Source organism: Sesamum indicum, linkage group LG15 (assembly GCF_000512975.1).
Source record: "Sesamum indicum cultivar Zhongzhi No. 13 linkage group LG15, S_indicum_v1.0, whole genome shotgun sequence".
In the NCBI taxonomy this organism is placed as follows: Eukaryota; Viridiplantae; Streptophyta; class Magnoliopsida; order Lamiales; family Pedaliaceae; genus Sesamum; species Sesamum indicum.
Window position 1 is genome coordinate 8,525,025 of NC_026159.1, and position 14,509 is coordinate 8,539,533.

The 14,509-nt window shown below is 33.8% G+C and overlaps 2 protein-coding genes across 4 annotated transcripts in view; one reads left to right on the plus strand and one right to left on the minus strand.

Annotated features, from left to right (window-relative positions):
- LOC105178253 (transcription factor bHLH30-like) lies at nucleotides 923–3,828 on the plus strand. Of its 3 annotated transcripts, none has more exons than XM_011101694.2 (3): nucleotides 923–1,073; nucleotides 1,992–2,272; nucleotides 3,010–3,828. In XM_011101694.2, the coding sequence occupies exons 2-3, from the start codon at nucleotides 2,024–2,026 to the stop codon at nucleotides 3,469–3,471; spliced, it is 711 nt and encodes a 236-aa protein (XP_011099996.1). In that variant the 5' UTR covers nucleotides 923–1,073; nucleotides 1,992–2,023; the 3' UTR covers nucleotides 3,472–3,828. The 3 variants fall into 3 exon arrangements, with proteins under 3 accessions (XP_011099996.1, XP_020554627.1, XP_020554626.1); XM_020698968.1 differs by lacking the exon at nucleotides 923–1,073 and adding an exon at nucleotides 1,734–1,911; XM_020698967.1 differs by lacking the exon at nucleotides 923–1,073 and having other exon boundaries at nucleotides 1,738–2,272.
- The window catches only part of LOC105178408 (glycine-rich cell wall structural protein), an 812-nt gene continuing 552 nt past the window's right edge, over nucleotides 14,250–14,509 (minus strand). The window contains exon 3 of the mRNA XM_011101871.2: nucleotides 14,250–14,310. Coding sequence (XP_011100173.1) covers nucleotides 14,250–14,310 — 61 coding nt within the window. The remainder of the gene's footprint in view (nucleotides 14,311–14,509) is intronic.

The following is a 14,509-nucleotide window of genomic DNA, read 5'->3' on the forward strand; positions in this document are numbered from 1 at the left end:
TTGAAAATGACGCGGTGATGAAGAATGCAGTGATGTTATCTGAAAGAGACAAGATAATGACGAACGTAGTGGCGTCATCAAAACATAAGTTTGGAGTTCAGGTTTAAATAAGGAAGCAATGAAACAGATGGGGATTATCAGAAATGTTCTCAAACTCTTCAAAGTATTGCAATTTGAGTCTTTCAAATCTTTGTCGTCTTTTAATTTTTCTGTTTATGAGGGTTCCCCAACGAGTCAAGTCCTCTATATGAGAGGCTAAAATAGTTGTCTTCAATAAAGAAAAAGGCTTCTATTCCACTTGTTTATCCAAAATTATTATTAAGTCTCTGTTTTGAAACACCTTCTATGCCCTAAGTTAGGAAATGAAATAGAATTGTGCTATTTGGTTGCTGAAGAAGCCAAGTGCCTGCGAACCATTAGTTGTGGTTATGTGGTTGGAAGAAGTTCATAAAACCGAGGGCTTGGAATACATGGGAGCAAGATGATCAAACCAAAGTATAAATTTATGAGGACTTAATTTTATTTCGAAGTATGATGGGCCAAACTAGGGCATGTGGATGGACTGTATTGCGTTTTTCTACAGAAGGGCAAAATGGTCACTAATTTGAATGGAGGACCAAAATTGAGTAGATTTGAAAGATACAGGATCAAATTGGGAAATCAAAAAATTAGAGGACCAAATTTCAAAGAATTACTTACAATTTTTTAAATATTAAAAAATATTTATAATTATGATAAATGTGAGGAATATTGGTGTAACATAATCTAGCATTCATCATTCAATTTAGAAATCAAGACTTTTGTGCTAAGAAACAAAAAGTATTCAAGAAACAACAAAGTAATTCGCCTTCATAGTCATCAGTCCCACACTATTTATACTATAAAGGCAGATGCAGCCCAACACCTTATTTGCTCATCCGACAACACAACTTTGAAACTTCAAACATATCAAAAACAAAACCCTCTTTGCAATTTCCTCTTCACATACAAAAGTCGATTCCTTTGTCCGTGAACTAATATTTTCTTCTCTTCACACAGAAATTGGAATCCTCAGAAACTGAAATCTCAAACAGGTTCCTCAAATTTCTCTATTCAACATCTATACTATTTTACTAATTGAAGAGTATGAGTTTGGTGTATTTTTGGTCTGTCCTTTTTTTTTTTTTTAATATTTTAAGCTTTTATTCTTTTTTCCTCACTTGCATTCCAAATAATTATATTTTTCGCTTTTATTTATTTTTTCTTTTTATATCAAAATGTTATCTTTTTTTTTCTTCTTTCTATTATAGTTCAAGAATTATATTCATTTTCTTTTCATTGATATAAGAATAAATTACATAATTACATATATAATAAAAAATTAAAAAATAATCATTCATTATTTTTAAATATTTTTGCACATGCACGAATCTTCCATGTACCCCAAGTGTCTGGAAAAATTGCATTTTATATTCCATAAGTTAAGAATATTTAGATTTTGGTCCGATGATTTGAGAACTCATCATATTGAATTATGACTCCAAAAAGTTATAATTTTAATCCCAAACTTTAATTCTGTTAAATTTACGATGAGAACAACCTTAACTCCCCTCAAGATCCAATAGAGCGTGTGCTTGCTGCACGTGCTATTTGAGTCAATAATTTAATAGAATTATGTTTTGTACTACAATTATATATTTTTTGGAGTTATGGGATGCAATATGGTGTAATAAAAATAAGGAAACCAAAATCGTAAAAGAACTAACTTATGGGACACAAACTGCAATTTTTCTAACTCTTGTGTATATATGCATCTGTCTCTCTAAGTCTCTACATTTACAAACCTCCCATACAAATCAAGAAACCGCATCCTCCCCCCCGCCCATCTAAAGCTATTTCTATGTGGGGTGGTTTCTTGCTAGTGATGATTTGGTGTGTATGAATGCTGAGTTGTGTGTGTGTTTCTTTGACTTTCTCTCATCACATTTGCTCTTTGTTGGTTTTCTTGTCAGTCAAAAAGCAAAGTGGAAAGAATACAATTAAGATGTTTTCTATTAATCAAAGCTTGTACGAAGCGGGGAGCTGTTCAGACTCTTACGCCATTCTTCAGGGAATGTTGAGTTCATCACAAGCGGATACTGATCAGAATCCCAACCTTATAAGCCCATCATTCATGGCTGAGGCTAAAGCAGCTGCAGCCAGCAACAGCCACAAGGAGGCCGAAAGGCGGCGGAGAAAGCGCATCAACGGCCACATCGCCACCCTCAAATCCATTCTTCCAAATACAATCAAGGTACGGAATTAATATATAATTAGTAATTTTTTTTTTGGAAAAGATTTTTGAATTTTGTAATTTAATAGAAGAAATCTCAGAATTAACCAATTATTTAATTTTTGTGTATCGTGATATAAATAATTAATGTCTAATTTTTCGCACATATTATCGAATTATAAAACAGGAAAAATAGACTAATTGATAATATATAGTAATTAATAGATTTGGATTCGGCAATAAAGAGATTCACGAGTCGTTTGGAAATATATCTATATAAAATATAATGCATTTACGCAAGAGAATTGTCAATATAAATTATATTATCTAAGTTTCTAATTATATATATATGTATTAATTAATTAAATAAAAAATTTAGAGAAAAACTAGGTAATAAATACAATGTATTAATATCTTATAATTTTAATCTCATCAAAATAAAATAAATAGGGACTTAAACTTTCTTATCACCGAAAATTGCAGAGAATTTTTTAAATTATTATTATCATTATTTATGAAAGATATATAAAAATATTACATATTTTGCTCGAATTATTTAATTTCAAGAATTTTTAAATAATTTTGTTACTATTTTGAAACTATATATTCCAACCTCGTTCATACGTAATTAATAATAAATTGATCGAATAAGTATTAACATTCAAATTCTTGGCTGTCTTTTTTTTTTTTTATGTAAATTCTTGGCTATGTTCATTATCATTAATTCGTGATGTTTTTCCTTTCTCGTCTCCTTTCAGACAGACAAGGCTTCCTTACTAGGAGAGACTGTCCGGCTAGTGAAAGAGTTGAAGAAAACAACTTCAGAGCTGACGGCAATCGACGCCGAAACAAACGGCGAGCTGAGTACGTCGTTGACACTGATGTTCCCTAGTGAAACAGACGATCTCAACGTCTGCCACTGCGAGAATTCGGGCCTGATCAGGGCTGCATTCTCCTGCGACGACCGGCCCGAGATGATACCGGAGCTGATACAGGCCCTGAAATCCGCAGAGGCGAAGGTGGTGAGGGCAGAAATGTCGACAGTCGGGGGAAGAACGAAGAGCGTTGTGTGGGTAAAACTGCTGACAGGTGAAAGCGATGCGGGTTTGGGACGACTGAGGAGGGAACTGAAGAAAGTGGTCATGGAGAAGTCCATTTCGTTGGCGGGTTCGGGCCAGGGTTTGCCGGGGAACAAACGACCCCGTTACTATCACTTGTGAGTGAATTCCTTTTGCTGTTCGGGTCTTTCTTGGATGGGCCCCGTTTTTGGAGGAGCTGTAATTATCACGGGTTTTCAAGACATGGGATGTGACAAGAACATGGATCGCTGTCGTGGATGTTTTCCCTTTCAGAGTAGTGTGGTTTCTGTTTAAGGGTATTCGGACGACTGTGGTGATAGAAAGGTAAATCAAGTAATATTCCTACATTTTGAAATTTCAGGTTTTCTTTTTTAATTTTTTTTTGTTTCTTATTATCTATCTATATATATATGTAATATGCGGAGTTAGATTTTACCGTTATATAGTGAAATTAAATGGTTTGCGGAATTATTTTGCAACCCATCAAATGAATACTTTTGGTTCACTAACTATTGAGTGTCAGGCACTTTCGAATCTTTCGAATTTGAAAATTACAATTCAGGACTATAATTTATAAAAATTAATGTAATAATCCAAATTTTATTGGAAAGAGCTAAACTAATTGAGAATTATCATATACCTTGCACAGGATTTAGCTAATTTTTTAGACTTTTTAATTTTTCCGACCACGTTTAACGGCGTGGTTTTAATTTTTTTAACCACTTTTAACGACGTGACATGAGAAACGCAGGAAAAAGATGCAATTTTGATTTTATAACTATAGATGAGTGACACATTTAGACTAATTGTCACTCGGGTAAATATACATCAAGAGAACTAATTGAAAAATTAAAAATCTCCGAATTAAAGGGGATTATGTGCCAAATATGTGTTAATTTTCGGTACATTTAGTTTTTTCTAACATCTGGACTAAATGTTCTAATTTTTTAATTATAGTTCCCAGTTGTAAATTTAAAACTAGAGTGGTCACCAAGTGTCACCCACATAATTATAAGACCAAAATTGCATTTTTTTTTATGATCATTGAATTATTTTTGCGATCGATCATTTAATTAGTGGAAAATATTAGTGTTTTCTTATATTCGACTCTTTTTTTAAATTGTACATAAATCTAATGGTAAGTAAATTTTCACCTGCCATTATTTTCTTATCAATTAACTATGTGCTAAATTTTTTGTAAATTTATAGGGCTTTACTACATTAACAGATAATATTTGCAATAAAAATTAATTCACAAGATCAAACTTCCTAATTATCTGCATTACGTCACATAGATTTTTATTTTATCACTAGTGATTTTTCATAATTTTAATTAACAGTGAGAATATTTGTGTAAAAGTTTTTACTAATAATAACTTGATTTCACTAGTAATGACTAGCCAGTGACAAAACAATTAAGGATAACCACATCGTCCTTTTTTTGATATTTTGTGTAATTGCACGTAAATTCTCTCACTATAAGAAAATATAATCTTAATGACACAATATCAAGTGATAATTTTTAAGTTATCACTAAAAATATATATTAAGTGACAACAATTTTCATGTTGTCACTTTATAATTATTAGTGACATATCTATAGTGACAACATAATATAGTGATAAATATTATCTGTTGTCACTAGGTCATCACAATAGATGAGTCTCTACTTATATTTAGTGACAACTTTGAGTATATTTTTTTGTTACTAATTCTTGCTACCATCACTTTTTGGAAAATAATAGTAATTATTAGAATTATAAAATTCATTATTGTGACAAAATAAATATTTTTGTTACTAAATATATATAATTAGTAACAATATTAAAAATGTCACCTAATTTTTTTTGTCACGTATCTTATTCTTTTTTGTAGTGTTTATAATTTGAAAAATTACATATAGTACCCTTGAAATTCTTTACGTCCAATAAATCGATCCCCGTGTCTATCAACATTTATGGGATTTGCTGATATTAGTAAAACAATTGAATAAAATGCATATTTACTCCTGATTGAATTACTGCAAGTCAGACGAATCATTTCTCATCAAATTACCCTTTTAAGACTACACAAAAAGTCATTTGATTGGGACAGAAATTTCGGACAGCAAAGATTGGTCATAAAAATCGTCGCAGTCCCGAACGGATTTCACATAATTTCAATCAACAGACGAGGATCTTGCCATTTCCGTTGGAGGAAAAAAATATTCTCCCAAACACTGCCGGAAAATAGGACTTAAAAATTTGTCCGTCCCTATACTTCCAAAATTAGTTTGTTAATTTTTTTGGTTAATTATTTGTGACGGCTTTTCTATCAGAGCACGGTTCATTAGAAATTTCAGACTTATTTTTGGACAATATAAATTTTATTACAAAATGCTGTCCGAGGACCCAAAATTCTGATGGTTATTAGTTCAAAAATAAGTCACAAAACTTCAATTTAAGACGGTGTTTCAGATGTCTTATTTCCGTCCAAAAACTCAACAGCTGAATGATGTTTTGCCAAATGTTGTCGTAAAGTCCATCAGAAAAACTTGTAATGGCTCTATTTCAATGGCTACATTACAATGGTTAAATGTCGTCTCTAAATGTGTCTGGAACCTATTAGTAATAAGTCTATAAATTCAATGGCTCCTTCTCATTTTTGTTCTATTCTATTGCATCATTCCTATCAAATTAAGCTCTCAAAGTTGAATATATATATATATATATATATTGACTTCATTTTTTTTATGTAATTAGATATCTAATTAACGTGGTTTAGAATTTATAGTCGGTCATCTTGTTTTAGAAAATTGAGGTGGATGAGGTGCATCGTTATGCAGATATTATATAATGTAACCATTTAAACTAAGATGTTATTTTTGTTTTTAATATATTATATATTAATTCTGTAAAGTTAATTATACATACACTATAAACAAATGTGGGTTGACGTGGATAAAAGGACCTTTCCAAATAAGAACAATTATTGAAACTGTTGAGCGGAAGGAAAGTATTGGTTGATTGAGTTGCAGAAAAACAGATACAGAGCTGCATATAGAGCAGCACCTACAGAACTGGTTCGATGGAGAAGAAGCGTGATTTCTGTTTTTACGTTTTCTATTCCTATGTATAACACTCTTGCGTTTTTATAAGTTGTTGCTGAGGTGTTTGCCATATGGCGCTGAGTTGTCATGGCAATTAGTTAGTTGGGTCCAGTTTGTTATTTTTGTTAATCATCTTCCTCAGGCGTATTTAAGCCTCTGTACAAGGCACTGCAGAATTGTGAGAAAATCAGTTCTTTGCTCCTGCATATAGCGTGTGAATTCTTTGTTCTCTTTGCACATTTCACTGTCGTTCTCAACATGGTATCAGAGCCTTCCTTGTGAAGGTCTCTGGATATCTTTGTCAAGTTGCAGCATAGGTGAAATTTGACTCTGCCATACTTGGGGTTTGTTGCATTACAGAGAAGCTGCCAACATTCCCCATTGGATTGAGGCGATGAAACAAGAGCTTCAGACACTCGAACGGAACCAGACTTGGGAGGTAGTTCCTTTGCCTACAGGTAAATCACCCATTGGCTGCAAATGGGTATACAAAACTAAGTTGCGTGAAGATGGATCAGTTGAACGACACAAGGCCAGATTCGTTGCAAAAGGCTATACGCAGGTTGAGGGGGTGGATTACACAGAACGGTTTTCACCTGTTGCCAAGACTATAACTGTGCGTTTATTCTTGGCTCTTGCTACAACTTTTCAGTGGTCTGTGCATCAGATTGATATTAATAACGCCTTCCTCCATGGGCATTTGGATGAAGAGATCTTTATGGTTGCTCCTGAAGGTTACAATATAGCTCCTAGGCACGCTTGCCTCCTCAGACGTTCTCTGATGGTTTAAAGCAGGTGTCAAGGTAGTGGAATGTTGAGTTTACACGCAGTCTTGAAGGTCTTGGTTTTAGGCAATCTGGACATGACCACTATTTATTCTTCAAAACTCTGGAAACAGGTTTAATTGGTATTCTAATTTACGTTAACGATGTGCTCATTATGGCCCCTTCCCTTGACTCTATTTCGCAGGTAAAGCAGCATCTTGATGTCATGTTTACCATCAAGGATCTGGGTGTGCACGTTACTTCCTTGGTCTTCAAATTGGGCGTTTTAAGGATGGTACATCTCTCACTCAATCTAAGTATATCCTTGATATGGTTAATGACTGTGGTCTGCAAAATGCGAAGCCTGCAACAACGCCTTTACCGCTTGGTGTTAAGTTATATTCTACTTCTGGAGTTTTGCTAGATAATCCTGAACCATATCGTCGTTTGGTTGGACGTCTATTGTATCTTTGTTTCACTCGCCCCGACATTTAACATGGCGTGCAGCAACTCAGTCAGTTCTTGCAACAACCTTGCCAGTCTCATTAGCAGGCAACCTTTCACTTGGTACGTTATTTGAAGGGTTGTTCAGATGTTGGTCTGTTTTTTCCTTCCTCCAATTCTCTTCAAGTTCAAGCTTTCTGTGATGCTGATTGGGGAGCATGTGCTGATTCTCGTCGCTCACTCACTGGGTTCGCAATTTTTCTTGGTCCTGCTCTCATCTCTTGGAAAACCAAGAAGCAGTGTACGGTTTCTCAATCTTCTGCCGAGGCTGAATACCGTAGCATGGCAACTACTGCTTGCGAATTGCAGTGGATATCCTACTTGCTTCGTGATTTTGGTGTTAATGTTTCTGGTCCTATTCCGTTCCACTGTGATAATCAGGTGACCTTGCATATTATGGCCAATCCTGTTTTTCACGAGCGTACGAAGCATCTTGACATAGAATTCCACATTGTTCGTGATCTTTATAAAGCTAGTTTTCTTCTTCCGGTGTTTGTTCGTAGTAAGGATCAGGTTGCGGATTTGTTCACTAAATCTCTGTCTAGCCCAGTTTTTCTTCCTCTTTTGCGCAAGTTGGGTTTGTTTGCCTTCGCCCCAAGTCCAACTTGTTTGGGGGGAGGGGTGTTGAGTGGAAGGAAGGTATCGGTTAATTGAGTTGCAGAAAAATAGATACAGAGCTACATACAGAGCAGTACCTACAGAACTGGTTCGATGGAGAAGAAGCGTGATTTCTGTTTTTACGTTTTCTATTCCTATGTATAAAACTCTTGCGTTTTTATAAGTTGTTGCTGAGGTGTGTGCCACTTGGCGCTGAGTTGTCATGGCAGTTAGTTAGTTGGGTCCAGTTTGTTATTTTTGTTAATCAAGATCCTTAGGCGTATTTAAGCCTCTATACAAGGCACTGCAGAAGTGTGAGAAAATCAGTTCTTTGCTCCTTCATATGGCGTGTGAATTCTTTGTTCTCTTTGCACATTTCACTGTCGTTCTCAACAGAAAGTTTTGAGTAGCCGAATATTGATGTCAGGGTCCTATTATATTCCATCATTTATTTTTGGAACGGCGGGGCCATTCCGCCAACTGTTCCAAACTTAGTGTTGCAAGTTGTGTTTCTATGGCCGTGCCAACTTTGGAACGATAAAATATTATAACACAGTATGGAACAATTTGGTAAATATTGGAGCCCACCAATTGCACATAATTATCGTTCCAAAATGAGCTCCAAAGTCCGTTGAAAAGTAGACAATTGAAAAAATTACTCTAATATTAGGTACAATGTGAGACGGTTTAAGTACTTAGAAAAACTTGTATTCCAATGTCCATTTCTAAATATGATATTTGTGGAAAATTGTATGTTTTCCAAGTACTATTCCAAAGTGAGTTACAATTGGGAACGACCTTAATGTATAGAAAATATTGTATTACAACAACTAAATTTTAATGGTTACTTTGCCATTCTTAACTGTGTTCCAGTGCCTGTTCCTAAATATGCTGCAACGGCTATATTATAACGACTACTTTTGGAGTTCCAAATACCATTCCTATGCTTGTTCCAAATTTTTCTATATATATATTGTTTCATTTCATTTAATCTAACTATCTTTACATTCTTATATTCTTATTTTCTCTCTCTCTCTCTCTCTCTCTTCTCAATCTCTCTCGAACTTTTGTTGATCTCTCACTACCTCTCTTGCATTCTTATACTCTCGCTCATAATTTCTCTCGAATTTTCATTGATTTTTGAAGTTATTTTGATAAGGTAACAACTTGAACCTTTTTGTCAATTCAAATGCATGGAGTATCGCTAGTGTTATGAGGTGTTCAATTTGTATGGATGACGCAGGGGCATTCCATTCGGACCTAGTTACAGTACCAAGCACAAGTGGACGGAGAAACACATTTGTGGGAGCTTGAATACTGGGAGACACATCTGATACGGCACAATCTGAATGTCATGCACATTGAGAAGAATGTGTTTAATAATATATTCAACACCATGAAGAACGAAGGGCAATTTGAATGCACAAAAGGACCTAAAGAACATATGTAATCGTCCGGAATTGAGCTTCACGAAAGGAGACCGAACATGATGCCTAAAGTCTTATATACCTTGTTGAAGGACTAGAAGAGGAGGATATGTGATTGGATTCGTGTTCTTAAGTTTCTTTATGGGGGCATCCAACTTGGCCTGTTGCGTTGACATGAAGGAGATGAGGATGCACGGTATGAGAATGATTGTCACGTATTCATGTAAAAGTTGATCCCGATTGCCTTCCGTGAGATACTTCCTCAGCATGTGTGGAGTGCAATGGTGGAGGTGAGCCTTCTATTCCAGATTCTATGCTCAACCAAGCTAGATGTCAACAAACTACAAGAATTGAAAAGTAGTGTTGCGATCATCTTGTGCGACCTCGAAAAAATACTTCCTCCAGTTTTTTTTTGACTTAATGGAGCACCTAATTATTTACCTTCCAGATGAGGAGTGCGTGGGAGGGGCTATCCAATACATGTAGATGTATCCATCTGAGAGGTAAGTAAACGAGAAATTGTAGTTTTTTTAATAGTTCTAACATTATCTATTTTTCAATAAAACTATTCTTCCATGATTTCAAGAAGGTGAAAAACAAAGCACATATTGTGAAGGCATACCTTATCGAAGAAATAGGACTATTCACTTCTCACTACTTCTAACCCCAAATACTTTGCGAGCTAAGTAGAACCCGCAGAAATGACGACCTCACGAACAATGACGATCGCATCCACTAGTCTATTTTACACCACCTGGCCAAGCAACATAATCGAAATGCACTTCTTAGGCAACTGCGAAGTAGACACGCCATACTACGAGTAAGTGTATAGATAGTGATAGTTTTATCAAATCTTGAGAGTTTGAACATATATATTTATATATATCCTCTTTTTTTAAAAAAAGAAATCCTTCTTGAATGAATTACATGAGCGCCACCATTTGGAGGGCGCAAGTAGCAAATGAATTCAAGGATTGGTTCAAACATCGTGTAAGTGTCAAACCTTGTATATTGTGTTGTAATTGTGAACCTGTCATTCGTCAATTATCTCTTCTATGTGAATTGCAGGTGAAACCCGAATTGAACTACACGAACAATAGGTTGTTGAAGTTGTATTATTATGGTCCTAGGGCAGAGGTGACGATGTTCCCGTGTTACTTCGTGAATGGATACAATTTTCATACTGAACATCCCAATGTAGGCAATTCAAAAATGAATTATGGGGCGTGTGTGAAAAACTCATCATAAACGAATTCAGACAATGACTTCTAAGAGATACTCGAAAAAATAATTTAGACAATGATATGCACATCATTTTGTTCAACTATCGTTGGGTCAATTTGGTAAGAGGTATAAAGATACACCATCGTTATTACCTCGTTGATGTAAATTTCAACAAAAGGATGAAACATTCATACTGGCGCAACAAGCAGTACAAGTATATTATATAGAGTACCCAATCATGAAAAGAGACAAAGATGACTAGATGATTGTGGTGCAAAACCAAGGGTTGAAGAATAATTAATGACTTTCGATGGATTGAAGTCGCATATCAGCTAAAGGAAGCTATACACACTCTAGAATTTGCTACAGACATTCAAATTTATGACTGGACATGAAGGATCGCATGGTCTGGCTGGAGACGGGGATGGTCAACATGATGAAGTCCATGTAGGGCAGCTCCTACACTAGGGGACCGTCGCAGTCGACCGCCTCCACTAGCGCCCCAACACAGCCGCCGACAAACCACCCTGCCTCAAATAAGGACGCTATGGACGTCGCTAATGAGGAGGGTTTGGATTAAGTTTTTTTTTTTTTTTTAAAATTTTGTAATTGGATTATATTTTATATTAATATAATATTTTTCCTAATTATTCATGTTTCATAATGTTTATTACATTCTATATTTAATATTTATTCATTAACTAATCTCATATATATAATTAAATTTCATAATTAATTATAAATATTAAAACATTATTTAAAATTATATAATTAAAATAAATTAGGACTGGTTTTAATAATTGTAAATAAAATATTACAAATTTAAAAAGCAATATTGTTCTAAACACCATTGCTAAAACAATTCTAAAAAAGTATTCCTGAAAAGGATTTACCGTTCCTAAAATATTCCAACTCATACTAATGCATACACCACAATGGGTTCTAAAAAAAAAAAATCCTAAAATAGTTACAAGAAAGCATTCCAAATAAATAATAAATCGTGCCTAATGCTATTTCAAAAGATGCACCAAATAATTCCAATGACCGTTCCTAAATATATCATCATCATAAATAACAACAGTTCCAAATTTTAGCCAAGCGTACTACAAAGAATGGTTCCCAAATTAACCCGAATTTATTTACATAATCATTCCAAAACTTATCCAATATGTTCCAATCAAACAAAACAAATTTTAATATTCAAATACACTGTTAGGAACAGTCAAGAACAATGTGGTAAAAATGATTGACCATTCTTAAATATATTCCAACTCAAACTAATACAAACACCACAATGGGTTCCAAAAAATAATTCTAAAACAATTACAAGAGAGCGTTCCAAATAAATAATAAACCGTGACTAATGATATTCCAAATAATGCACCAGACAATTCCAATGACCATTTCTAAATATATTACCATCATAAATAACAACAATTCCAAATTTCAATCAAGCGTATTAAAAAAAATTGTTCCAAAATTATCCCGAATTTATTTACATAACATTTCAAAACATATTCAATGTGTTCCAATTAAACAAAATTAAATCTTCATATTCAAATACACTATTAGAAATAGTCAAGAACAATGTGGTACAATACTGATTCTACGTTGGAAACTGTCCTCCACCAACCGTCCCTAAATTTTAGGACGCCATTTATAAAGACGGAAGGTAAACAGTTCCAAATTCTGATTTCAAATTAATTTCTTCAATTTTAAATCATTACAAAAGACAAAAAAATCGTTACTAAATTCGGTACAAATTCTACATTTTTTTTTGTAGTGTAAGTGAGATAATTATTAAACTAACTTATTAACTATTAATACACTTTTAACAATTAAATTACTCCCTTTGAAACATGATAAAATAGCCAAATAATACCAAAATCAAATTTTGATAAGATATTATTCAGATATTGATTATAACCATTTAAACAACTTTTGTTAAAAATTAATCTAATTAAGCCAAAAACTTAAGAACAATTTGACAAGTATTCCAAATTGATTAGATTCGGTAATTAATTATAATAGACAAAATAATGGTATAACTTTTAATCCATAATTGTAATTTTATTAGTAATAATCAATATTTAGTAATAACAATTATACTAACCAAAAAATAAAAAATAATATCACATATAAAATTTACTAAATTCAATTTTGACTAATCATATTGTTAAAAAAATAATATAGATCCCATTTAGATTAAATTATCTTAACAGTAACAGTTCATAACTTTATAAATTAAAATCAATTTCATATATTTTAAACACTTTAAAACAAACATGAAATATGTAACTTTTACATTTGAATCCAATAATGTCCTCCATAAAGTTCTTAACTTTATTTCAAAGATCCAATCTATAGTTCATGCAAAATTAATAATTCATGTTAAAATTAATCAATTCATATACAATTACAAATTTACATCAACTTTTAGTCATAACCAAAGTATATTTTTTTGGAACGAAAGGCAGTTGTTTTGAAAAATTATACATTTAGTCTCATAGGACGAGGGATCTTTTGTTTTATTGGATTTTCAGAATGATACTAAAATTGACAAAACTCAATATATTTAGTTTTTTGCTTTATAAAATTTCTGGAATGGTCTACAAATTCAGAACTCGATGCATTTAGCCTCATGTCCAAGTTTCTACTAAAAAAATAGATGGTAAGTATATGCGTAATGTCCCATGTTTGCTAGTTTGGTTGCTCACACAATTGATGGACATATATATTGCAGGTATCCTTGTAATTTATTGTTTTATAAAAACTTGGATATGAGACTAAATGCATTTGGTTTTTTAAAATTTGCGACTATTTTAAAAGTTTCATAAGGCATATAACTAAATATGTCAAGTCGAGTTTTTTAAATTTTTAGATCATTTTGAAATCACGTAAAGCAAAGGACTAAAAGTTTCGACCTCCTATCTCGTAGGATTAAAAATATTATTAATTTGACTTAATTGTTTGAATTATTTTTTTAATATAAAAAAATAGGATTGGGTTCGAAATATCGAACCAAATAAGTTAATCCATCCAGTGGACTCATCCAATCTCGGACCGAGTGGGTCCATTAGGTAAGTAATGATAAAACCTGGGTCTTATTTACACATTGATGCGCTTATACTGTATGTAAGAAATCAAACTTAATTAGGAAACAAAAATAGGAACAGCCACAACTTCATGATCGAACTTCATGACTTGAAACCATATATAAAAGAAGATGCGAGTCTTAATTCGATAAATTAAGACAACATTCTGATTTTATTTATACTCGCGCAAAAACACATTTAGGCAAAAGGCTTGGAAACATCAGTTCTTGATTTCGACTTTGGCTCGAGTTTCCTTGTAGGCTTTGGCTTCCGCGGCAGTGCTGCAGCAAGTGCAACCATAATAACCCCCAGAACCCAGCCTATATCCATGTGATTCACTGCAGCAACCCCACTTACAAATTTGTCCTCCTCCGTACACACCACCATGACTGAAGCCACCAGAATAACCACCCGCCCTACCACCACCAGCCCCGCCTGCTGGGGCGCCACCCCCACCCCCCCCCCCCCCCCCACCCCTCC